This window comes from Pelophylax lessonae (genome assembly GCF_965119305.1).
Source record: "Pelophylax lessonae genome assembly, contig: HAP1_SCAFFOLD_349, whole genome shotgun sequence".
In the NCBI taxonomy this organism is placed as follows: Eukaryota; Metazoa; Chordata; class Amphibia; order Anura; family Ranidae; genus Pelophylax; species Pelophylax lessonae.
The window spans coordinates 153,987-179,852 of NW_028119995.1; the positions used below are offsets into that span (position 1 = coordinate 153,987).

Genomic DNA, 25,866 nt, shown 5'->3' on the forward strand with positions numbered 1-25,866 from the left:
CACCCACATCATCCTAACAGAGCTACACATACCTACCTACACTCACCTCATCCTAACAGAGCCACACATACCTACCTACACCCACCTCCTCCTAACAGAGCCACACCTACCTACCTACACCCACCTCCTCCTAACAGAGCCACACATACCTACCTACACCCACCTCCTCCTAACAGCCACACATACCTACCTACACTCACCTCCTCCTAACAGAGCCACACATACCTACCTACACCCACCTCCTCCTAACTGAGCCACACATACCTACCTACACCCACCTCCTCCTAACAGAGCCACACATACCTACCTACACCCACCTCCTCCTAACAGAGCCACACCTACCTACCTACACCCACCTCCTCCTAACAGAGCCACACCTACCTACCTACACCCACCTCCTCCTAACAGCCACACATACCTACCTACACTCACCTCCTCCTAACAGAGCCACACATACCTACCTACACCCACCTCCTCCTAACTGAGCCACACATACCTACCTACACCCACCTCCTCCTAACAGAGCCACACATACCTACCTACACTCACCTCATCCTAACAGAGCCACACATACCTACCTACACCCACATCATCCTAACAGAGCTACACATACCTACCTACACTCACCTCATCCTAACAGAGCCACACATACCTACCTACACCCACCTCCTCCTAACAGAGCTACACATACCTGCCTACACCCACCTCCTCCTAACAGAGCCACACATACCTACCTACACCCACCTCCTCCTAACTGAGCCACACATACCTACCTACACTCACCTCCTCCTAACTGAGCCACACATACCTACCTACACCCACCTCCTCCTAACTGAGCCACACATACCTACCTACACCCACCTCCTCCTAACAGAGCCACACATACCTACCTACACCCACATCATCCTAACAGAGCCACACATACCTACCTACACCCACCTCCTCCTAACAGAGCCACACATACCTACCTACACCCACCTCCTCCTAACAGAGCCACACATACCTACCTACACCCACCTCCTCCTAACAGAGCCACACCTACCTACCTACACCCACCTCCTCCTAACAGAGCCACACATACCTACACCCACCTCCTCCTAACAGAGCCACACATACCTACCTACACCCACCTCCTCCTAACAGAGCCACACATACCTACCTACACCCACGGCACACAGTGCTCCGCATCTCTTCTACACATCTAATAGCACACAGACATCAGAGATGGGCGCTGATCAATATTTCCTCTTCTAGATCATTCACTTGTTTTAGAATGTAAAAGTTTAAAGGAGAATCATTCTAATGATCGGGAGATCTCATCCTCCGCTCATCTTACAATGATTAGGAAGTCTCCTGTGTTGAGAATGTTATAACTTTTTGAGAAGATAAATCTGTATGATTACCTAAAAGCTCCTATTGGCTGATATATATAATTTATATTCAATTGCCTGCCAATATTTTAATGGTTTAAAATATTTGCAGTAACAGTGGAACCCCAACATGGGCGTCGTGCGATAATAAGTAAAGAGAAACTACTGCTCGTAATCCCCCCCCCTATCCTCATATCCGTACACAATAGTGCTGAGTGAGGGATGGGCAGGAAAATGAATCTCCATACAGATGAATTGTTTTCCTCTCCAATCCCGGATGTATTCTTCCCTGTAATGTGTCCGTGTGTGATCTCCTGTGATGACACAGTTCTAGTATGGGGGGAGGGGAGATAGAGGAAAAATCCCTCCTGATCCCCATAGTGACATCTCCATGTGGACTGTGTAAGGTTTACCCCCCTCCCCCCACAAATTAAATGGGCTGATTGGTCATCAGCTCTCTAAGCACGATTCCTAATGACTCGAGATCGATTCCATTGTTTGAAATAAGAAATTATTACGTTTCTAGAAAATGCAACTATGTGTCTCCTGAGAGAATGGGAACCAAAGAGACAAAGATTGTTTAATCTGTTCCTAGGAAAGTGTGTTTTACCGTTAAATATTGTAACATTGTATCTATTAGGGAAGATATAGAGGAAGTGTGAATTGTGTTACAGATGAGTTCCATTGTATTTATTACAATAAATCGGCAAGAGAAAGGATGTCCCTTCTAGATGAGAAATGGGAATGTTTTCTGTGTAATTATATTAGAGGTGAGCTTTACTTCCACACTGAGCTTCGGAGCGCAGAGAAGGGAGAGAAAAGAAAGATGTGGTGAAGGTGATCCCGGGGAATGTATAGGAATGTAGTAGCCGGTATTTTCCAGCATGTAGTCGGTGTGATGAGGTAGTATATATATATAGAGCTCTGTATATAGGAGGATGTGGTGGCTCTGAAAAGAGCCTTTGTGTTGGGATGATGGGAGTAGTAGTAGGAGTGGTGGTGCCCTCCCCTTCTATGCCCTCTCTCCGCGGATGCGGCGTGCCAGCTGTATGTCTCTGGGCATGATGGTGACTCTCTTGGCGTGGATGGCGCAGAGGTTGGTGTCCTCGAAGAGTCCGACGAGATAAGCCTCTGAAGCCTCTTGCAGAGCCATGACGGCGGAGCTCTGGAAGCGCAGGTCGGTCTTGAAGTCCTGGGCGATCTCTCGGACGAGGCGCTGGAAGGGCAGCTTGCGGATGAGCAGCTCGGTGGATTTCTGGTAGCGGCGGATCTCTCGGAGAGCCACGGTGCCGGGCCTGTAGCGGTGAGGCTTCTTGACTCCGCCGGTGGCCGGGGCGCTCTTGCGGGCGGCTTTGGTGGCCAGCTGCTTGCGGGGAGCTTTCCCTCCGGTGGACTTCCGGGCGGTCTGCTTGGTTCTCGCCATCTTTACTCAACTCTCTGCTGGAACAGTGAATGTGAGGCATTGCCGCTCTGCGGAGCCATTTATACACAGCACTGCCTTCCGATTGGACAAGTAACTCACACGCCTTTCAATGATTGGTTTTCTTAAAAAAAGCGGCATTTTTAAAATGCCCGCCAAAATCTGTACGTTATCTTTGTAAGTAGAGTCACCATCTTTGTGTGGGATGGGGGAGGGGAGTTACTTTACATCATACAAGCGATCTCTATTCTCAAAAAGAGAAAACATTCATCAGACATATCTTTATAGATTTAGGAATCATAGACTGTGAGAATGGACTGGCGGTAGATCTCTACCTTTCTATATGATGGGAAATAAAGGATTCCATGTTTCATTATCAGATCTGTGTAGGATCATGGAACTGACCTCTATCAGACATGTAGCAGTTATAGATTTCCTCATATTAAAACTAGAATAAGAAAAAAGTGAAATGACTGGTAGAAATCATGGCACTGCCAGATATGTACAATGAATCAATAACACAAATATTTCATGTCTGAAGAAGCAGATCTGTCCCCTCTTAGAAACATTGTAAACATGTTGCTGGTTTCTAGTTACAAAGTAAATGAAATTCTCTTCGGAGTATTGAATGGCTGAGGATCCTTTCTATCAGTTTTCCTTCCTGCCAAATGAGAAAATATTCATCAGAAATATGATATAAAATAAAAAAAGATCGGAGATTCCTAATCGGTGTAAGAATTAGAAGATCTGAGATTGGACAGTTTTTCTCCATAATACAGTAAATGAGATGACAGAAAATCCTCCTCCGATCTCACTGATCTGATTATTCCGTTCTTAGTGAATAACAAGTAGAAAGTTGACTTGCACAGCTTATTCCATCCAGCACAATTCTGTACTAACATGGAGGGACAGATCTCTGAGCAGACAATGAATCGTCCCCCCAGCATTGCCCTCCCTGCTCCGGGCAGATCTGGGATCAGTCGGTGTCATTGTTTCCAGATGGATCAGCGCTCAGGAAGTTTTCTATCAGATCCATTTGAATGAAATTGAACTAAACTGCTCCAATGTATTCTCTATGGAGGAGAAACACTGACACCTGCTGGTAAAAAGAGGAATGACTTCCGTGCGGGGATCTGTGAAGAGATACAATGTAATTTCATGGCTTCCTTTCCGAATCCATAGGAACAGAATAAAACGGATTAGTGTGTGCAGTTTGATAACAGAATTACAATTCATAGCTGAAGATCTGAGGAAATGGCATCCAGACTGCAAAATTTATCGGATTATTTTGCATGTTTTTTTTGTGTCAGATAAAACCTTTAGAAGTCGGCAGATGAGGGATCGCTCGGTGCGATCATTATTTCTAGATGTCCCATGTGGATCAGTATTAAATCCTAACACCTATTGCTGAATTCCCCTTTCAATCAAATCCCTGTGTAATAATTATAATAGGTGTGCCGCTACTGCACCTTTCACACATAGATAGATAGATTTTCGGTCTATCTATCTATATCTATCTATCTATCTATCTATCTATCTATCTATCTATCTATCTATCTATCTATCTATCTATCTATCTATCTATCTATCTATCTATCTATCTATCTATCTATCTATCTATCTATCTATCTATCTATCTATCTATCTATCTATCTATCTATCTATCTATCTATCTATCTATCTATCTATCTATCTATCTATCTATCTATCTATCTATCTATCTATCTATCTATCTATCTATCTATCTATCTATCTATCTATCTATCTATCTATCTATCTATCTATCTATCTATCTATCTATCTATCTATCTATCTATCTATCTATCTATCTATCTATCTATCTATCTATCTATCTATCTATCTATCTATCTATCTATCTATCTATCTATCTATCTATCTATCTATCTATCTATCTATCTATCTATCATCTTATGTGGATCTAAGATCGATCTGTAATGAATGATCAATTTGTCTATACAGTGGTACACTTCTAATTAAACAAGTAGGCTAAAAGATCTGATTGCTGAGAATGGGGCATGTTTGATCCAGGGTGTATTGCTGCAGAATAACACATTAACTGATACAGTGCAATGATGTGGTGAGATTGGTTGGTGTATGAGCACTGAGGGATGGAATTGGTTTGTACCCCTCTGGTTATGTGCAGCAGCTGTGCAGGGTCCTATCCCATTCTAATAGAAGATGATGAGAGATCCGGGATTCTGGAGACATAATACATTGTGTGACATCTCATCTGTTCCAGGACTCTGGGGGAACATGACTTGTGAGAGATCAGCAAAGGGTTCTAGATGTCACAATCTATCCGTGCAGTGTATGACCTGAAGGAACCCAGAGCCGAGCGTTCATTGTGGGGACTTTATATAGTAATCTGGATAGGAAGGTCACCAGTGGAAGGTGTTAGAACATCTGTTATAAACAGGAGGATGGATTGAGGGGAGAACTTTATATGCAGGAAGCGTTAATGGTCTATGAAGTCTTCTCTGGTCAAAATATGTAATAAAAAGTCGGCTAAACGATTGTGATAATTATTGGGAAGGAAATGGATTTCTAGAAAATATTGGAAAACTGATAATTCTTCATAAGACTATTGTCTAAATGTTGGGGTGGCTAGAAGAATTTTAGTTTCCATATTGATGGAAAAAAAAGGGGGAGGGCAGTTGTATGGACATTTGAGTGCGCTCACATCTCTGGTATTCTTCTTTCTTTTTTCCGGTTGGGGTCATTTATCTAGGAGATCTGCACTCTACTAAAAGCTGGGAGGTATTATGTCTCGTTTTGGGTGGGGTGGGGGTGTTACAAATGCTGCATTTTATGGTATTTTTGCGATTTCTATGTACTTCATAATATATTATTTTATATATTCTTTTTTTATATTAGGATACTATTATATTTTATTCACTGAATGTGAATATTCCGATGTCTGAGTATGTAGTGAGGACATTTATTTGGAGGATCCTGGGTGACGTCAGAGACATGACCTCACCAGTAATGATGATCAGGTAACATCCAATGGTCACCCAAAAGGAGTGAAATGTTGTTCTTTCTATTGAACAAAGAGCATCATCGAGCGGGAAATTCAAATCACGGAACTGCTGAGGATTGGATGATTGAGAGCACAGAGAGGCGGACTTATTGTGACGTCTGGACGCGCCCTCCTCCAACCCCTCCCCCTTATTCTCCATCAGGTCCGCATATGCTGCATATAAAGCGAGGCTGGGTGCTTTTACTTCACATTCGTCTGATACACGAAGAGCTTGGAGATGTCTGGTCGCGGTAAAGGAGGAAAGGGTCTGGGGAAAGGAGGCGCTAAGCGCCACAGGAAGGTGCTCCGGGACAACATCCAGGGCATCACCAAACCCGCCATCCGACGTTTGGCCCGCAGAGGGGGTGTCAAGCGCATCTCCGGTCTCATCTATGAGGAGACCCGCGGAGTGCTTAAAGTCTTCCTAGAGAATGTCATCCGCGATGCCGTCACCTACACCGAGCACGCCAAGAGGAAGACCGTCACCGCCATGGATGTCGTCTATGCGCTCAAACGCCAGGGCCGCACTCTCTACGGATTCGGAGGCTAAACCCCAACATCCACCGACCCACTTCACCTTAACAAAGGTCCTTCTCAGGGCCACCCACCTTCTCCTACAAAGAGCTGTAACCATTTATTTCTCTTAGATCAACTTTTATCACGTCGGAATGAAAGCTTTTTAGCTAAACACATATTAATCCGATTGTACAACTTTATTTTACTTGGAATACAACAGATCGAAGCGATCTAGTGTTTATATTCTCTCCGCTTACAATATCGTTAGATCACTTTATTATTTTTCAGCTAGCTTGTTGAGACACCGATAAACCCCTTTCTTAGGCATTATTTCCAGTCACCTCACATTTCTTTATAGAAAAATTCGGGGTGTGATAAGGGGACAATAAATATCGCTCAGTGACATTTCTAGATGATCATTACTCTATTTTCTCATCATAAAGAAAGGTAGAAGTCATGTGACTGTCGTGTTCTGTGTATAGCGGTGGATTCCGAGCACTTGCAATAAAGGACATTTTTTGGTCAGTAATAATCCGGTCACCCCTCTCTAATCTGATTGAAATTAAAGTGTTGATGTTTTTCCAATCAAAGTTGATCTCAGTATTCAGGGTCGGATTTGGCGGTATAAAAGAAATGGATTTTTGTGTAACGATTTACACAATTCAGGCGGGTGAAATTTGAAATATTGGCCAATCAGAGTTGTGGGAGATCCCACAGCCAGCCACTAATGTCTTTCCTATGAGTACAAAGAAAGTGTGCGCTCCCTCTCCTTTCTCAGAGTAGAGGTCACGTGTTCAGTGACTTTCTAATCATCTCTACAGCAGGGCGGACTCTGAAGTATCAAACAACAAAACGGACGTTTATCAATGTATGGATTATCGTTGTGAAATAAAGGGACCGTTGATGAATGTTCCACAATAGAAGCTGCTGTATTATCGTGATGGTAGATGGGAAGTGTAAAGAGAATTGTGGCGGGAAACATGAAGATTGCAGCAATCAGAACTGTGAGATTCCATGAGAGATGACATGACAATGTATATTTGTGTTGCGGTGAGAGTGAAGGAGGGGGGGGGGGATTGTTATTTCTAGAATGATTTAAAGTAAAGGATGGAGGAGAATGAAGAGGAGTCCCTGTAATGAGAGGACATTGCTCTATAAAAAGGGACACTGAAAGCGTTCCAATATAAACATCTATCATCATTTCTTATTACTGCCACGTGTCATCCTAAGACATTGTTCCCCCCCATGGGGAATCACACCTTCTAGTCATAGTAAGTATTTTATTTCCTACCTGGAAAATAAATGCAATCTTTCATTGTTACAATTAGATCTCCGAATAACAATGTAGATGTATGCAGCTCTATGTATGGATGGGTGGGTGGCTCTGAAAAGAGCCGTTGTGTTGGGTGACGTGGATGAACCGGTGGTGATTACTTGGTCTTGGCGGCCTTGTGGCTCTCGGTCTTCTTGGGCAGCAGCACGGCCTGGATGTTGGGTAGGACTCCTCCCTGGGCGATGGTGACGCCCCCGAGCAGCTTGTTGAGCTCCTCGTCGTTGCGGACTGCCAGCTGGAGGTGTCGGGGGATGATGCGGGTCTTCTTGTTGTCGCGGGCGGCGTTACCGGCCAGCTCGAGGATCTCAGCGGTGAGATACTCGAGGACGGCGGCCAGATAAACGGGAGCTCCGGCCCCAACCCGCTCGGCATAGTTACCCTTCCTGAGCAGACGGTGAACACGACCGACTGGGAACTGCAGACCAGCCCGGGATGATCGGGTCTTGGCCTTAGCCCGAACCTTTCCTCCTTGTTTGCCGCGGCCAGACATGTCTCTGTGATATTGGAGTTCTCAAAGAGATATGAATGGCTGCAGCCGCTCCCTTTCCTGTTATACTTTGAATGATATGACGTCTCGCTCTATGATTGGCCACGTTTGAAGCCAGCCAATGCTCTCTAGGTTTGCATCTAGACCAATCGGTAAACGAGGAAGGAAAGCATGACGTCACTCCCCATCACATGACCATGTCTTTCAATAGAAGAGTGAGGAGGAAGGCAGCTCATTTGCATAGGACAGCCTATATAAGCAGCACATGAGGGCAGCGCCAGTACACTTTATCTTCTCAGAGCGGAGAAAACATTCTTATCCCTTATCATGCCTGAACCAGCCAAGTCCGCCCCGGCGCCCAAGAAGGGCTCCAAGAAAGCCGTGACCAAGAGCCAGAAGAAGGACGGCAAGAAGCGGAGGAAGAGTAGGAAGGAGAGTTATGCCATCTACGTCTACAAGGTGCTCAAGCAGGTCCACCCCGACACCGGCATCTCCTCCAAGGCCATGAGCATCATGAACTCCTTCGTCAATGACATCTTCGAGCGCATCGCCGGCGAAGCTTCCCGCCTGGCTCATTACAACAAGCGCTCCACCATCACCTCCCGGGAGATACAGACCGCTGTCCGCCTCCTCCTGCCCGGAGAGCTGGCCAAGCACGCCGTCTCCGAGGGCACCAAGGCCGTCACCAAGTACACCAGCGCCAAGTAATACCCCTCCCCCATCCATCACCCCAACAACACACAAAGGCTCTTCTAAGAGCCACCCACATACTACACAACCGAGCTGTCATACAATTTTTATGTATCGTACAATTTATTACTTTTACAAGTTTTAGCTCTTCGGATAATTTAAAATGGCATCATTAATAATCTTGAGATGAGAAGTAGGTCGGTCAGACTGGAAGGGGAATGAATAAAACCTTCTAATCTCATCCTTCTTTATTGCGGAGATCGTCTCCCCTTTCTGGCTGTATACATTTCCTATTCCTCGCCTTGTACTGCACACACCCAACTGCTCTAATCACCTCTGCTGCATTGTTACAATGAGAGATTCTCCGCAATCTCCCGCCTTACATTGTTCCTTTATCTGGGAAGATCATGAAGCTTTTATTCCGCAACACAATGGGGGATAGAAGCAAGAAAAGTGAAACATTATATCTGCTCAGTCATCTCAGATCGGCTAATCCGACACTGACAATTATTCATAGAAAATATCACTCTTTCCCGGACAGTCCCTTCAATTCCAGGAAATATATATGTAGAAATATTATTTTCCTGTTTTAAGGTTTGATTTTGCACATCAGAATACAGAAGTTGCTCTGTTATTGGATGTTTGTTATAGAGAACTATGAGAAGTCTACGGAACAAATATTTTCTAGGCTGAAAACGGAGATAAATCTCCTAATAAAATTCTTTGGATTCCTCATAAAGACATCGCTGCCTAAATAAGACTGATAATGAAACCGCTCACAGTTCTGATTGGCTCAGATCTGAAATAGCTATTTTCAAATTTCCCGCCTGAATTGTGAAAACGTTACAGAGAAATAATCAACCCCATTATAACACCAAATCCCACACTGAGATCATCAGAGGAGATATTTATCCAATAAATATCTTTAACACTTTATTTTCAGGCAGATTCGATTAATATGGAATAAACAGAAATAGAAATGAAAGATTATTGAATAATGTAAAACATTTCCATATGTTCAAAATGCAGAATCCCTACCCCCCCCCCCCCCACACACACACACACACACACACACACACACACACACACTGCTACATACAGAACATGATAGTGAGATTACTTCTCTCATAGATCTCTACCTTTCTATGTGATTGGAAATAAAGTATTACATGTTTCATTATCAGATCTGTATATGATCGGGGAACTGGCCGATAATTAATGTTTCATTTTTCAGACATGACATGTAGCCGTTACGGATTTCCCCCCTACATCCTAAAATAAAGGAAAAGTGAAAGGGCTGGTAAAAATCTGTAGTAATCACAACACTGCCAGATAAATATATACAAATAATCAATAAACACAGTTTTTGTAACTAGATATCAGAAAAATGTTAACAATGTGTCTAAGTAAGTGAAATTCTCTGCAGAGTATTGAATGTCTGTGACCCCGCCCCTTCCATCAGTCTTCCATCAGGTCAGCTTTTTCTTATAAGCAAGAATGCAGGCCTTTTTTTTTTTTTTTTTTTTTTTTTTTTTACAGTAATATTGTATAAATATGAAATTGTTATGATGTGTGACAGATGAATGTTTTCTGTGTAATCTCCAAGGAAGAAAGAGGAAACCGCAGTAAAGGAAGAATAGCGCCAAATATGAACAGGGAATGGATGAAGAGAGGATTTCTGTACAATTCACTGTTTCCTTCATTTCTATTACTTGTGCAAGTAAAGTCTTCTATTTATTGTTGTAGTCCCACCCCCTCCCCCATATAATGTGAAAAATAGAATTGGGGTAATGCGAATTTTCCTGACCCTACAACAGCTCCAGAATAGGTGGAAGGAAAATCAATCAATGTTGTCTCTATCAGATCATCACAAATATGTTTAAAAACAGCAAAATGTATTGCAGTTAGTGCTGAGCTCCGACTATGTCACCCGGGAGTCATCTACTGATCCATCAAACGGTTCTCTGCACCTTATCATTGGATTATGGGTCCCATATCCCAACAATGTGTCTAATCTAAAGGATGGAGGGCAATGGACACCAAGGAGATCACCTGCTTATCTAAACTCACATCAATTCAATGTGTTATATTAGACTTTAAAATCATATAAAAAAAAAAAACTTAATTGCTGTTAGGACGGACAGGTGTCATTATAGCACATTGTCCCCCCACCCGGATCACAATTTTCGGTGTCTAATTATACAATCAGATCTCCCACACATGTATGTCCGGCTCCTTCTTAGATAGAAGTGGGTGACTCTGAGAAGATCCGTTGGGTTTGGTAATTAAAAAAAAAAAAAAAAAAAAAAAAAAAAAAAGATTGGGTTTACTTGGCGGGCTTGTGGCAGTAATCTTCGAGGATTTTACCGCTTTGGAGAAAATATTTGAAAGCTGAAAACCGACACAAGTGACGTCATTTTGGAGGAAGATGAACAGATCTATGAATAGAACTTCTACAATGTCGGCTTTAGCGGTATAATGCGGCTGAATCTTCCTAACGGCCAGTAGAATTATGGTGGGAGATTTAAATATAGCAACTCGGAGCCATCATAGGCGTGGTCTATTAATAGCAAATTGGGGAAATAATTTCTGGAAATATGGAGTACAATGTGTTCTGACATTGGAGCTCTATGTAGGTGTGCATGGTTTTGGTTGGAGGAGTTTAGCGGTGAGTAGACGATCAGCATAGAAAAGATTGGAAGTAAAAGAGATGAGAGAATGATGTCCTGTGATCACATTTCCCCTCATTACTATTCACCTGTATTACAAGTCTGAGTGCGATAAGAAGACAAAGTGTTTGCCTTTAGAGTGCACTTCATCTGACAGTAATAATACAATTTATCACATTAATAAAATATATCCTTATTTAAGAATAGGAATAAATGCTGCGTATGTCCTGCTCTTTGTACAGAGATGTGGGTGACATGTTTGTGAGGCTTCAATAAATATATAATAGTCATAATAATTTATTTCTATATATTCTATATTTTTTTGCGGAGATCATCTCCACTTTCTAGCCATTTCCTATTCATATCCTTGTACTGCACACACCGAGGTGTTGTACCTGGAATGACCACAAGGTGGCAGAGGTTACTAAACTTTTATGCCTCACTCAAACATTGTTACAATAACAGATTCTCAACAATCTCCCGCCATAAATTTGTTACTTTGTATTTGGGAAGATCGTGGAGCTTTTAACTCGCAACACAATGGGGAATAGAAGCAAGAAAAACGAAACATTGTATCTACTCGGTCAGCCCAGTCAAATCTTTGTCTATCTGTATCTATTTAATGAATAAGCAACAGATCATTGTACATAGCTAAATCAATGAGCTGCCTGATATGTAAATGACAAAAATATGTACAAAGTATCAGCTACATACAAATCTGATTACAATAATATCACCTCGGATAACAGTCCTTTATATAAGTTAGAAGTAGAAAATTGTTTCACTGAAATGTTTAGCTCATTTATTGGTGAAGTTACATATAATCTCCAATCCTGGACCCCCCCATCGTTCCATAACTTCCGAACATCACATAACTTCGGAGCTGAACAACGAACGTCATTAAAGTCTCTGGGAACAAGGCTGGGAAAATAAAAAAAAAAAAGTGCTCTTTTTTAAATGTATTATAATTTATGTTTTTTTTTTTTTGTTTTTTTTTTAGTTAGGGTTTTAAGTGCTACAGAGTAAATATGGACATTTGAATTTAGTCAACTAGAGCAATAAAACCCCTGAAAAGCACAAGAAAAGAGATTAATGACCTGAAAATTATACAAAAATCACCCCCCCACACACACACACACACACACACACACACACACAAATGTGTCCAAAGATCAAGTTTGCCCCTTTCGAGAAGGTTCACCCACCAAGCAATGAAATCTTCAACAAGTGGTGTTTGCTGCTCAAATATTGTCTATAAACTAACACATTATTGGTTCAAACAGTATATTGCTGCTAACATTAACCACTTAATAGAGATGGCCTTGCGGTTCGCCCGGCGGTCGGTTCACGGCAAATTTTGCTTGGTTGCTACCCGACAAATTTGCAAACACATGGCGTAGTTTGCGACGGCCATATTAGTTTACATTGGGGAGAACTTTGACCCATGACACAGCCGTCAGGTGGAACAGGACAGCCAATTGAAACATTTCAGCACATGGACAGTCCCCCTACCCTATAAATAGACCTGACCTGGCGGCCATTTCACGTTCCTCTTTTTGCCAGTGTAGGGAGAGGTCTGCTGTGCTCATCAGTGAGAGTTTGCTAGACACATATAGCACTGTGAAGATCCACAAAAGTCCTTTTCAGGGCTGGTATTTCCGTATAGGCCTTCTACAGTCTCTTTTCAGGTTAGGGACAGGTATCCAGGGGTTGCTTTAGGGGTAGTTAGAGATTGGCTGCAGTCACACAAATTGCTATGTTAATGTCCACAATAGTCCTTTTCAGGGCTGGTATATCGGTATAGGTCCAGTCTTTCTTCAGTATAGGGACATGTTATCCAGTCTGTGCTGTAGGGGCAGTTAGAGATCGTCATCTGCAGTGACACAAATCGCTCTGTTAATGTCCACAAAAGTCATTTAAAGTGCTGCAATGTCGGTATAGGGTCTATTACAGTCTCTTTAGTATTGGGGGCAGGTATCCAGTCTGTGCTGTAGGGGCAGTTAGAGATCGTCAGCAGTGACACAAATTGCTCTGTTAATGTCCACAACAGTCATTTAAAGGGCTGCAATTTTTTTGGTATTGCTGTGCAGTGCACTAAAAAGGGGGTGGGGGAGGGGGTTAATCTACAGTATAATATACTTTGTAGAAAGCATATTATAGTGGATTAGTAGTAGTATTGTGCACTGTGCAGCATTGTGACAGGTGTGCTGACTGAGCATTGCTGCAGCAATACTACACACAGTGACAAACTCCCTAGCCAATTATTTGTAGAACTGGTGTGATAGACCAGTGGCCCCCCAATACCACATATTGAAGTGGGGTGTTATCTGAGTATACTTTTACAAGTGCATTTGTGTCCTGCAACAATATTGCCTCTTTTGCTGAGTTAAGTCTGATACACACAGCGATAAACTCCCTGGCCATTTTTTTCAACAACTGGTGTGATAGACCAGTGGCCCCACAATACCACATATTGAAGTGGGGTGTTTTTTAACAGTATACTTTTCTAAGAGTGTACTTTAGTCCTGCAAAAAATTGTCCTCTCTTGCTGTGTTGACTGTGCTACACAAAGTGACAACAGTTACTGGCCAATTATTTGTAGAACTGGTGTGATAGATACCCCAATACCACATATTGAAGTGGGGTGTTATCTACCTTTTTCCAGATATAATGCAATTCTCTAGAGACTTTTGTCACACGGTAATTAAAAAACATGACAGGCAGAGGAAGAGACAGAGACGTATGCAGGGGTGGTAGTGGTAGGGCAGGAGCAATAGGCCGGAGCCTAACTGTGAAGTTTCAAAAGGCGCGTGCAATTACGGCAAAGGACACACCAGACTTGGTTGAGTGGGTCACTCAGCCTTCCTCTTCTGCACCCTCCTCATCCTCTCTATCTGCACCCTCTTCACGCTCTGCTGTGTGCACCCCCAAAGACACCACCACCACATACCCTCCATTTGAGTCACTGGAATTATTTTCCAATCCATCACAAGACGTTTGCGATGCACAGCCATTGTTGGCATTGGATCAGGAAGAGGAGGTAGCAACAGCCGCCACTCAGCAGTCTGACGACAGTACCCAGATCAGCCCAAGGAGGTTGGTCCCCGCTGTTGCTGCCTACTCAGAGATCTTGAATGTTAGTAGTGGGGAAGGTGACGTGGATGATGACGAGCCTATGGACATCACGTGGGAGTCCACAAGAGAGAAAGAGGAAGGGAGTTCAGAGGGGGAGACGGGCCGGCAGATAGGGAGGAGAGGCAGGCAGAATTTGCATTGCACAAGAGGTAGAAAGCAGACTGCAAATGTATCAGGAGTGAGCCATCAACCATGTACAGTCACATCTGGCATTAGCAGGACGCCGGCACATGGCTCCGCAGTGTGGGTTTTTTTTAATGTGTCCGTTGCTGACAACAGTGTTGTCATCTGCAGCCTTTGTAGTCCATGCATAAGTCGCGGTAAGCCCAACACTCACCTAGGGACCACCGCCTTAAGAAGGCACCTGAACTCCCATAACCGAGCCCAGTGGGAGCAACACCATCAGAACCCACAAAGCAACACTCCAGGCTCTCATCGTCCAGCCCCTTCTCCTTCTCATCTCTCCTCACATTTGCCCTCCACTCCCCCTTCCATGATGCCGTCATCACGTTGTTCTGGAAAAAGGCAGGCTTCTGTGGTCCAAATGTTGGAGCGGAAATAAATAATGATGCCGGATAACCCTCTTGCCCAACGTTTGACTGCTGGCTTGTCGGAACTGATAGCCCGCAAACTACTGCCATATCAACTGTGGGACTCGGAGGCCTTTTGTAAATTTGTGGCCATTGGAACAACACAATGGGAGGTCCCAAGCAGGAAATATTTCTCGCAAAAGGGCATTCCAGAGCTGTATGGCCATGTTCAGCGGCAAGTGAATATATCTCTGGCACACAGTGTTGGTGCCAAGATACATCTGACCACAGACACATGGTCTAACAATGGTCTGTCAGTTAAACCCATGTGAGCTAATTTTTGGAGCCTATACAGGCCAACACTTACTTCTGTATACTGTGCATGCCTACTGTACCTCTAGCCATCAAATACTAAGTTATTTGCTGTCAGTTCAAACCATGTGAGCTAATTTTTGGGGCCTTTTATGGCCGACACTTACTTCTTTTTTTTCCCCAAACAGATTTTTATTGGTTTTAAACAGCAGATACAAGAAATGCATTCAAGGTGTCAAAAGACACAACAGAAAAAATAAATTTACATAAACAACAAGTAATACAAGGTATTGTTATTCGAGAGATATAGTCAGAAACAATTAACACTCATTTATCATTCCAAGTGATCCATGGTTCCCAGTGTTTGGTATGTGTCCTAAGAGAATGGGACTGTAATGCTAGTGATTTCTTAAATTCAAACGTGAGTGTCACTGAGGCTACAACCTCCAATAGGTTTGGTGCTTCTTTTTTTTTTCCATCTCCTAGTAATGGTGGCCCTAGCGGCCAGCAAAATGTGTGAAACAACCCATCTGACCTTACTAGGAAGCAGATCGATGGCCAGGGTATTGAGTGCCAAAGCCGGATTTAGCTTAATGGGCGATTGTGTTACAGAGGAGATGAGGCCAAAGACCTGGTTCCAGAAGCTTGTAAGGTTTTTACATGTCCACAAGATGTGGTATAAGTTGCCAACCTGGCCACACTCTCGCCAGCAGAGCGGGGAGTGTGCTGGGTAGAATTGAGACAGCCTATATGGTGTAAGGTACCAGCGGGAGAGAATTTTCTACGACAGTTCCCAGTGGTTGGTGCATTTCGACACCCCGTACGAGTGCCGGAAGGTGTGGGTCCACTGTTGTGGTGAGAAAGGTCGTTGGAGGTCGCCCTCCCACTTAATCATGGGATTTCATTTTTGAAAAGTTTTTTTTTTTGGCATGGAATATGTTATAGAAGAAGGTGATGCCTTTTATCGACCCAGGAGGGGTTGTGAGGAACTGGTATACTGGGTATGGAATAGTGATGGGTGCTGGTGGGTTTTTAGTCAGGAACGTGGAGATACGAGTGTAAGTCTATAGTTCCGAACGAGGGATTTGGTATTGTTGAGTGAGGGAAGTAAATGGTTTCAGTCGATGTCGCTAAAGAGGTCGTCAATCCAGTGGATGTCACTGTCCTTCCATTTTAGGGTAGATAGACATGGGATCAAGATGTCTAGTAGTCGGATAGGTAGTCTTTGTTTACAATGGGCATCTCCTACATTTGTGTGTTTATGTAGTTCCCTCCAGGCTGCGATGGCGATTCTCATTGTAATCAACAAGTCTGGCATGTTTTGAGGTTTCCAATTGTCTGCTAGTAGTAAATGGTGCTCACCATTTGCTTTGTAATGGGCTCACCACACGCTGGCGGCCTGGACCCCGGAGTGAGGGGGCGGGTAGTGGCAGCCCGCTTTGTCCAGTAAGCGACGCTGGGGACTACCTGTTCACAGTGTGTTCCCATTGGGGGGGACAGGTACTCCTCTTTTCATCTTCCCACTCCGTTCGGGTTCTAGGTCCGCCCTCGCCCATGGTTTATTGAGGTACTACTCTTACTGGTATGCCTATAATGCAATTATGGTTGGGGGTTCCCTATGTTAGGGGCTCTCAACATGCCTTTTTTTGCTCATTGACAATTTTTCCTGTATTTGCACATTTGAAGCTGATGTTAATGCTTCTGTTTATGTAATCACGGCCTTACCCAATACTTTGTTATTACTGTATTATCTGAAAAACTTTCAATAAAAATGTATGTTTAAAAAAAAAAGAAGGCCCTTGAGCACCAGTGCAAATGAAACGCCCACAAAATTACCCCATTTAGCAAAGTAAACACCCAAACGTATATTCTGTTAAGCATAATGAGTCTTTTGAACATGTAATTTCTTTTCAAGTTTTTGGAAAATATGAAAAGAAAATTAAAGTGCATTTTTTTTACACAAAGTTGTTCATTTATAACAGGGATCCTCAAACGATGGCCCTCCAGCTGTTGCGGAACTACATGTCCCATGAAGCATTGTAAAACTCTGATATTCACAGACATGACTAGGCATGATGGGAATTGTAGTTCCTAAACAACTGGATGGCCATAGTTTGAAGACCCCTGATTTATAAGATATTTCAAACACATAGTATGCACATAGCAAAAATGACACCCCAAAATACATTGTGCTAATCCTCCTGAGTCTCGGCTCTCCCTCTATCTGTCTATTATATATTTTTTTCCCCTAAATTGGTGGATAGTCTGTGTTGGTACGTGTGAGATCCACCTTTCCAAGTTTTTGGGGTTCATCTCATACTTCTGAAGATTTGAGGGTGCTGCCTGTTCCATACTCCCCCTACTCCTCATCCAGCGTTTTAGGGGTACAAACAATAGTAATTGGGGCCTAGTGTGGTTGTGTACGTGTGAGATACATACACTTTTTTGGATCATATTTTCTATTCCGCTATTTAATCAAAAACCTTTGGAGATCAGTTAAATTGGGGGATAGTCTGTTTTGGTACGTGTGAGATCCACCTTTCCAAGTTTTTGGGGTTCATCTCATACTTCTGAAGATTTGAGGGTGCTGCCTGTTCCATACTCCCCCTACTCCTCATCCAGCCTTTTAGGGGTACAAACAATAGTAATCGGGGCCTAGTGTGGTTGTGTACGTGTGAGATACATACAATTTTTTGGATCATATTTTCTATTCCGCTATTTAATCAAAAACCTTTTGGGATCAGTTAAATTGGGGGATAGTCTGTGTTGGTACGTGTGAGATCCACCTTTCCAAGTTTTTGGGGTTCATCTCATACTTCTGAAGATTTGAGGGTGCTGCACAGGACTGGGAGGTGAGTTGAATGCCCAAATATGTCATGGAAGAACTGGGTGCCCAGGAGAAGGGGGGCATGTTTTTGCTGAAAAAAAACTTTTTTGAAAAGGAGCTTTTATTCCACAACACAATGGAGGATAGAAGCAAGAAAAGTGAAACATTGTATCTGCTCAATCATCTCAGATCGGCTAATCCGACACTGAAAATTATTCATAGAAAATATCACTCTTTCCGGGACTGTCCCTTCACTTCCAGGAAATATATATGTTGAAATATTATTGTTCTGTTTTAAGGTTTGATTTTGCACATCAGAATACAGAATTTGCTCTGTTATAGAGATAGTTTGTTATAGAGATCTATAAAAAGTCTATGGAACAAATCTTTTCTGGGCTGAAAATGGAGAAAAATCTCCGAATACAATTCTTTGGATTCCTCATAAAGACATCGCTGACCAATGAAGGCTGATAATGAAACCGCTCACAGTTCTGATTGGCTCAGATCTGAATTAGCCATTTTCAAATCTTCCCGCTTGAATTGTGAAAAACGTTACAGACAAATAACCAGTCCCATTATAACACCAAATCCCACACTGAGAACTGAGATAATCAGATGAGATATGTATCCAATAAATATCTGTAACACTTTATTTTCAGGCAGATTAATTGATTAGTACGGAATAAACAGAAATAAAATTGGAAGATTATTGAATAGTGTAAAGCATTTCCATATGATCTCAGAATGCAGAAACCCCCCCCCCCCCTTCCACTGCTACATACAGAACATGATAGTGAGATGACTCCTCTCATAGATCTCTACCTTTCTATATGATGGGAAATAAAGTATTACATGTTTCATTATCAGATCTGTATATGATCGGGGAACTGACCGATAATTAATGTTTCATCTTTCAGACATGACATGTAGCCGTTACGGATTCCCCCCTACATCCTAAAATAAACAAAAAGTGAAAGGGCTGGTAGAAATCTGTAGTAATCATGACACTGCCAGATAAATATATATACAACGAATCAATAAACACAGTTGTTTCATTTCAGTCTCTTATTTGTAAATAGAAATCGGAAACATTTTAACAATGTGTCTAAGTAAATTAAATTCTCTGCAGATCATTGAATGGCTGTGACCCCGCCCCTTCCATCAGTCTTCCATCAGGTCAGTTTTTTCTTATAAGCAAGAATGCAGGCCTTTTTTTTCTCCTCAATATATTTTATTGTGAATAAAAAGGTAATTCAAAATAACAAGAACAGAGAAAAATAAAGCAGTAGTGGGACCGCGAGACTATCTCACTGCAGGAGAAGTGACATTTTATCCAAAACAAGAAATGCATGTAGATGCAGATATGTAGATGTTAGTAAACATGTCAAATGACTTTATTGGACAATTTCCTACTTCTAACTTCTATAAAGGACTGTGTGCTGTCCGAGGTGATATTGTGATCAGATTTGTATGTAGCTGATACTTTGTACATATTTTGTGTCATTTACCTATCAGGCAGCTTATGCCTTTATCTATGGTGTGATTTGAGATAAAGTAACAATGTAAGGCGGGAGATTGTGGAGGATGTTTTATTGTAAGAATGTGTGAGTGCGGCATATACATGTTTAGGAGATCTGATTGTAGGTTTCCTATTGTGATCCGGGTGAGGGAACAACGTGCTATATATTTATTTATTTATATTTGTTTATATTGTATTTATGTGTGAAGGAAGGATGTGGTCTCCTTACAGGGACTGGCTGTCATTTTCCTCCATCCTTTGATCTCCAGAAGATATTCAACAGCATTAGAGATCATTGAATATTAAATACCAAACAAACATCCCCCATCTGAAAAGGAACACAGATCTCAGATCCCCCTTCACACTCCTTGGAAGGAAAAATACATTTTATTATCGGAAGAAAACGCCCAGAACTGTGATTGGTGCAATGTTCGCATTTTATAACTCATATTTCCCGCCGGAATTCTATGGAACGTTCCAATTATCTCAGATAGAATAATCCCACACTAAAATCTCATATCTCTTCCTCCGGGAACATCGATCAACCGTCCTCTGAATTGTCGGGCAGTTTATCTAACCATGAATAATAAATACGTTAGAAATATAAATGTCACATTTCTTCCAGTCTTTTTTCTTTTACTTCACAATACAGAATCCGCCCTGCTAGAGAATGTTTCCTATAGAGATCAAAGAAAAGTCTACTGAACAAGTATTTTCTGGGGGGGGGGGAACGGAGAAAGATCTCAGAATACATTTCTTTGAAATCCTTATAAGAAAGACATTACTGGCTAAAGAAGGAAACGCCCACATCTCTGATTGGCTCAGATTTTATATTGCTCTGTTTTGAATTTGCCGCCTGAATTGTGAAGAACGTTACAGAGAAATAATCAGCTCTATTGTACCGCCAAATCCGACACTGAGATCATCAGATGAGACATATATCCGAGAAAATTAACATATACACTTCTGTATATGATCGTGGAACTGGTCGATAATTAGTGTTCTGTCTTTCAGAGATGAAGTAGTTACAGATTTCCCTCATATTAAAACCAGAATAAAAAAGTGAAAGTGTTGGTAGAAATATGTAGTAATAATGACACTGCCAGATACATATGTACAATGAATTAATAAAACAAATGTTTCTATTTTATCGGTCCCGTTTTGTAAATAGAAATAGCAAAATATTGACAATGTTTCTAAGTAAGGGAAATAAATATACATATATATATATATATATATATATATATATATATATATATATATATATATATATCATCATGATATGTCAGAAAAAAATGTACAGTGGATCAATAAAGGAAACATTGCGCTTCTGATAAATTACACCCGTTTCTATTCAGTAAAACATTTAAAAGCTTCTAAATAAATTAACTTCTCTGCAGTGTAATAAATGACTGAACCCCGCCCCCTTCTCAGCATGTCTCCCATCAGGTCCGCTCAGCCTGTGAAATGTCTGAAGATGTGTGTCTTTGTTTCCTTTTCACAATATTTATAAATTTAAATTATATGAAATTACTATGAACAATTTCATGAAACTGGTTACTTTGTTTCTGGTAATAAAGTGTTAAGTTTCCTGTTCGTGTAATCTCCAGGAATAAATCGAAAATAAATGAGAAGAAGGAATACATGAATCTTCTGGAAATGTATTGCTGTGTATGTAATGCAACATTAATGTATCTGAATATAATATAATGATTAGGAGCCTTATAAATGAATAAGATTATCTTTATTTTGTATGAATGGTGTGACTCCGCCTCTTTCGCAGGAAGGTTTCCATCTGGTCCGCTCAGGCTGTATATAAGGAGGGCGGGCAGACAGCTGATCTCAGTCTGTCTTTGTAGCAGAGAATCATCATGTCTGGGCGCGGTAAAGGAGGAAAGGGTCTGGGGAAAGGAGGCGCTAAGCGCCACAGGAAGGTGCTCCGGGACAACATCCAGGGCATCACCAAACCCGCCATCCGACGTTTGGCCCGCAGAGGGGGTGTCAAGCGCATCTCCGGACTCATCTATGAGGAGACCCGCGGAGTGCTCAAAGTCTTCCTGGAGAATGTCATCCGCGATGCCGTCACCTACACCGAGCACGCCAAGAGGAAGACCGTCACCGCCATGGATGTCGTCTATGCCCTAAAACGCCAGGGCCGCACTCTCTACGGATTCGGAGGCTAAACCCTGACACCCACCGCTTACCCCACTTCACCCCAACAAAGGTCCTTCTCAGGGCCACCCACCTTCTCACACAAAGGGCTGATGATGATTCATAACTCAGAAATGTAATTTCTATATATTTATCGTGTAACAATAAGAACTTCCGCTAATTGTTTCAGTAAGAAATTGAATGGAGCGATGTCTGGCTGCCCATACACTCTGCTAAACATAAAGCAGATTGAACAATAGATGTTAGAACAGGACAATATTATATGTGGAATCTTATTGGGCGGTCAGTAGATCTATAGGAGATTGTACAGTCAGCACTCAGGGTGGTGGAGCCGATTGCTGAGTCAGGAGAATAGATCATAGTTTATCCTGGAACTGAACCTAAAAATGTATATTTCATTATGAAAAGAATGGAGATCACTAATACTGAGATGATTCTAGAAATAGAATGTTTCAAAGATGGAATTTTTGTGAACATTCCGATTGTAATACAGGAAGAAGAAATCTGTGCATCTGCTATATGTACAAATTGTATATCAGGCAGAGGGGAGATATAGTTCTACACAGATCTGATAATGAAACATGCAATCCTTTATTTCCCATCATATAGAAAGGTAGAGATCTATGAGAGAAGTCCTCATGTTGTGTGTGGGGGATTCTGAGGACTTTAAATAATGTAAAACATTTTCATATGTTCTCTTTTCTTTCATCTTCAGATTCCATTTGTAGTCATTCCTCACTAAGCGGTGAAAATAAAACTATGAAGTGTTGATATTTCTCGGATAAATGTCGGATTTGGCGGTATAATAGGGCTGATTATTTCTCTGTAACGTTCTCCACAATTCAGGCGGGCAAATTTAAAATCTGAGCCAATCAGAGCTGTGGGCGTTCCTTTCATCCGCCAGTAATGGCTGAGGATTCTGTAGTAAAATCAAACCCTAAAACAATGTAACATTTCAATGCTTATAAAACTGCCTGGAAGCAGAGGCTGACCGTTGATGAATTTTCCCCGGAAGGGAGATTTTATGTCAGATCAGCCAATCAGAGAGGATTGTAACTTTCCATGCTATTCCTGCGGGAAATTTGAGCCAATCACAGTTCTGAACGTTTTTTCTTCCTTTACAGGAGAATCCTGACTTGGATGATATCGGAGATCCTTGGGAAGATGTTTTGTTTGGTAATTGCTGATTTGTAGAATCCATTCAGCAGGAATAAAGGATGGGGAATGACGAGGAGTTCCTGGAGGGAGATGAGAACTTTAGAAAGGAGATTCTCCAATAATGAGTGGAAGGCTCTCTTTAGATGTAGGAAATGTTCTCACTACAAGTCCCCGGTATTAGAAGGGTTAATAAGCAAGTTGTTTGCTTTTTAGAGGTATTTGTAGGAATGAAAAACTTTTCCTACTGAGTGATAGATGTGATTTGTTGTAAGACACAGAATGAGGTATGAGGCTCTTTGTATGTAGTTGTGGGTGGCTCTGAGAAGAGCCTTTGTGTTTGGTGAGGAAGAGGATTACTTGGTCTTGGCAGCCTTGTGGCTCTCGGTCTTCTTGGGCAGCAGCACGGCCTGGATGTTGGGCAGGACTCCTCCCTGGGCGATGGTGACGCCCCCGAGCAGCTTGTTGAGCTCCTCGTCGTTGCGGACGGCGAGCTGGAGGTGTCGGGGGATGATGCGGGTCTTCTTGTTGTCGCGGGCGGCGTTGCCGGCCAGCTCGAGGATTTCAGCGGTGAGATACTCGAGAACAGCGGCGAGATAGACGGGAGCTCCGGCCCCGACCCGCTCGGCATAGTTACCCTTCCTGAGCAGGCGGTGAACACGACCGACTGGGAACTGCAGACCAGCCCGGGATGATCGGGTCTTGGCCTTAGCCCGAACCTTTCCTCCTTGTTTACCGCGGCCAGACATGATTCTGTGATAATGGAGTTCTCAAAGAGATGTGAATGGCTGGAGCCGCTCCCTTTCCTGTTATACTCTGAATGATATGACGTCTCGCCCTGTGATTGGCCACGTTTGAAGCCAGCCAATAACCTCTAGGTTTGTATCTAGACCAATCGGTAAAAGAGGTAGGAAAGCATGACGTCACTCCCCATCACATGGCTGAGTCCTCCAATAGAAGAGTGAGGAGGGAGGAGGCTCATTTGCATAGGACCGCCTATATAAGCAGCACATGAGGGCGGCGCCAGTACACTTTCTCTTCTCAGAGCGGAGAAAACATTCTTATCCTTGATCATGCCTGAACCAGCCAAGTCCGCCCCGGCGCCCAAGAAGGGCTCCAAGAAAGCCGTGACCAAGAGCCAGAAGAAGGACGGCAAGAAGCGGAGGAAGAGCAGGAAGGAGAGTTATGCCATCTACGTCTACAAGGTACTCAAGCAGGTCCACCCCGACACCGGCATCTCCTCCAAGGCCATGAGCATCATGAACTCCTTCGTCAATGACATCTTCGAGCGCATCGCCGGCGAAGCTTCCCGCCTGGCTCATTACAACAAGCGCTCCACCATCACCTCCCGGGAGATACAGACCGCTGTCCGCCTCCTCCTGCCCGGAGAGCTGGCCAAGCACGCCGTCTCCGAGGGCACCAAGGCTGTCACCAAGTACACCAGCGCCAAGTAATACCCCTCCCCCACCCATCACCCCAACAACACACAAAGGCTCTTCTAAGAGCCACCCACAGACATCACAGCAGAGCTCTACTCCGATCTTTGTGTTTTGTCATTTAGGAAGTTAATTAATTTTTAGAAAATAGAAAACTTTTCTCTTTAAATTATCTTTAGATAAGTACTGTAGATCGCCTAGACTGGGAGGGGAGTGGATCGAACCTTCCTTCTATTCCCATCCTGATTCTAGATTTATTGCGGAGATCTATCTCCACTCTATACTATATACTCGCCTCTATACATTCCCTATTCATCGCCTCGTAATGCACACACACCCGACTGTTCTACCAGGAATCACCACAAGGCGGCAGAGCTGAATAAACATGTATATGCCGAACTCACACATTCTTACAATAAAACATCCTCCGCCTTACATTGTTACTTTATCTCAAATCACACGTTGGGAAGATCGCGGAGCTTTTATCCCACAACACAATGGGGGAGAGAAACAAGAAAAATGAAACATTTATCTATTCAATCAGCCCAGCCAAATCTTTGTCTATTTGTATATATTTCCATCACCAACAGCAAATCGATGTCCATAGATAAAGCCATAAGCTACCTGATAGGTAAATGACACAAAATATGTACAAAGTATCAGCTACACAAAAATCTGATCACAATATCACCTCGGACAGCACACAGTCCTTTATAGAAGAAGACAATTCTCCAATGAAGTCATTGGACAGCCTGCCATTACAAGGAGGGGGAGGGGACTTCCCCACATTCTGCGCAAAATTCTAATAAATTACAGCATATAAAACAGCCAAACGTGGCGTTTTGAATGTTTCCAAGCGCAGAGGAGGGGTTTGGGGTCTTTTAGACCCCCAGATCCCTCCACAAGAGTACCTGTAAAAAAAATAATAATAAAACATATATGTATATATATATATTATTTTTTTTTAATTTATTTTAATTTTAGAAAATATCGGTTGATATTTACCGATATGCGATGACCAAACTATCGGTATCGGCAATAAAAAAAAAAAAAAAAAAAAAACTATAACGGTCGATCACTAGTTTTAAGAACAAAATGTAACAACAGGTATAATTTTTAAAACATTTTGTGTAGTTTGGTGCCTAAAAAGTCCATAAGAGTTCACTGATCAATTTACTATTATATTTGGGATGTGGCACCTTTTTATGCTCGCATTCACAGCACCACCCTGTGAGGAGGCCTTTATTCCTTAGCT

The 25,866-nt window shown here is 42.5% G+C and overlaps 7 protein-coding genes across 7 annotated transcripts; 4 read left to right on the forward strand and 3 right to left on the reverse strand.

Moving 5' to 3' along the window:
* Positions 1–2,382: 2,382 nt before the first annotated feature.
* LOC309543772 (histone H3.2-like) lies at positions 2,383–2,801 on the reverse strand (the record flags this gene model as incomplete). Its single annotated transcript, XM_082276210.1, has 1 exon — positions 2,383–2,801. Exon 1 carries the CDS (start codon positions 2,791–2,793, stop codon positions 2,383–2,385), a length of 411 nt encoding a protein of 136 aa, XP_082132336.1. The 5' UTR covers positions 2,794–2,801.
* Positions 2,802–6,068: 3,267 nt separating this feature from the next.
* Positions 6,069–6,380, forward strand: LOC309543766 (histone H4; the record flags this gene model as incomplete). The annotated part of the gene is made up of 1 exon (XM_082276204.1): positions 6,069–6,380. One exon carries the CDS (start codon positions 6,069–6,071, stop codon positions 6,378–6,380), a length of 312 nt encoding a protein of 103 aa, XP_082132330.1.
* A 1,396-nt stretch (positions 6,381–7,776) lies between these two features.
* Positions 7,777–8,169, reverse strand: LOC309543767 (histone H2A type 1-like; the record flags this gene model as incomplete). The annotated part of the gene is made up of 1 exon (XM_082276205.1): positions 7,777–8,169. The coding sequence occupies one exon, from the start codon at positions 8,167–8,169 to the stop codon at positions 7,777–7,779; it is 393 nt and encodes a 130-aa protein (XP_082132331.1).
* A 324-nt stretch (positions 8,170–8,493) lies between these two features.
* LOC309543768 (histone H2B 1.1) lies at positions 8,494–8,874 on the forward strand (the record flags this gene model as incomplete). The annotated part of the gene is made up of 1 exon (XM_082276206.1): positions 8,494–8,874. One exon carries the CDS (start codon positions 8,494–8,496, stop codon positions 8,872–8,874), a length of 381 nt encoding a protein of 126 aa, XP_082132332.1.
* A 12,845-nt stretch (positions 8,875–21,719) lies between these two features.
* On the forward strand, positions 21,720–22,031 carry LOC309543785 (histone H4; the record flags this gene model as incomplete). Its single annotated transcript, XM_082276222.1, has 1 exon — positions 21,720–22,031. The coding sequence occupies one exon, from the start codon at positions 21,720–21,722 to the stop codon at positions 22,029–22,031; it is 312 nt and encodes a 103-aa protein (XP_082132348.1).
* A 1,500-nt stretch (positions 22,032–23,531) lies between these two features.
* Positions 23,532–23,924, reverse strand: LOC309543771 (histone H2A type 1-like; the record flags this gene model as incomplete). The annotated part of the gene is made up of 1 exon (XM_082276209.1): positions 23,532–23,924. The coding sequence occupies one exon, from the start codon at positions 23,922–23,924 to the stop codon at positions 23,532–23,534; it is 393 nt and encodes a 130-aa protein (XP_082132335.1).
* A 324-nt stretch (positions 23,925–24,248) lies between these two features.
* LOC309543769 (histone H2B 1.1) lies at positions 24,249–24,629 on the forward strand (the record flags this gene model as incomplete). Its single annotated transcript, XM_082276207.1, has 1 exon — positions 24,249–24,629. One exon carries the CDS (start codon positions 24,249–24,251, stop codon positions 24,627–24,629), a length of 381 nt encoding a protein of 126 aa, XP_082132333.1.
* Between the last annotated feature and the right edge of the window lie 1,237 nt (positions 24,630–25,866).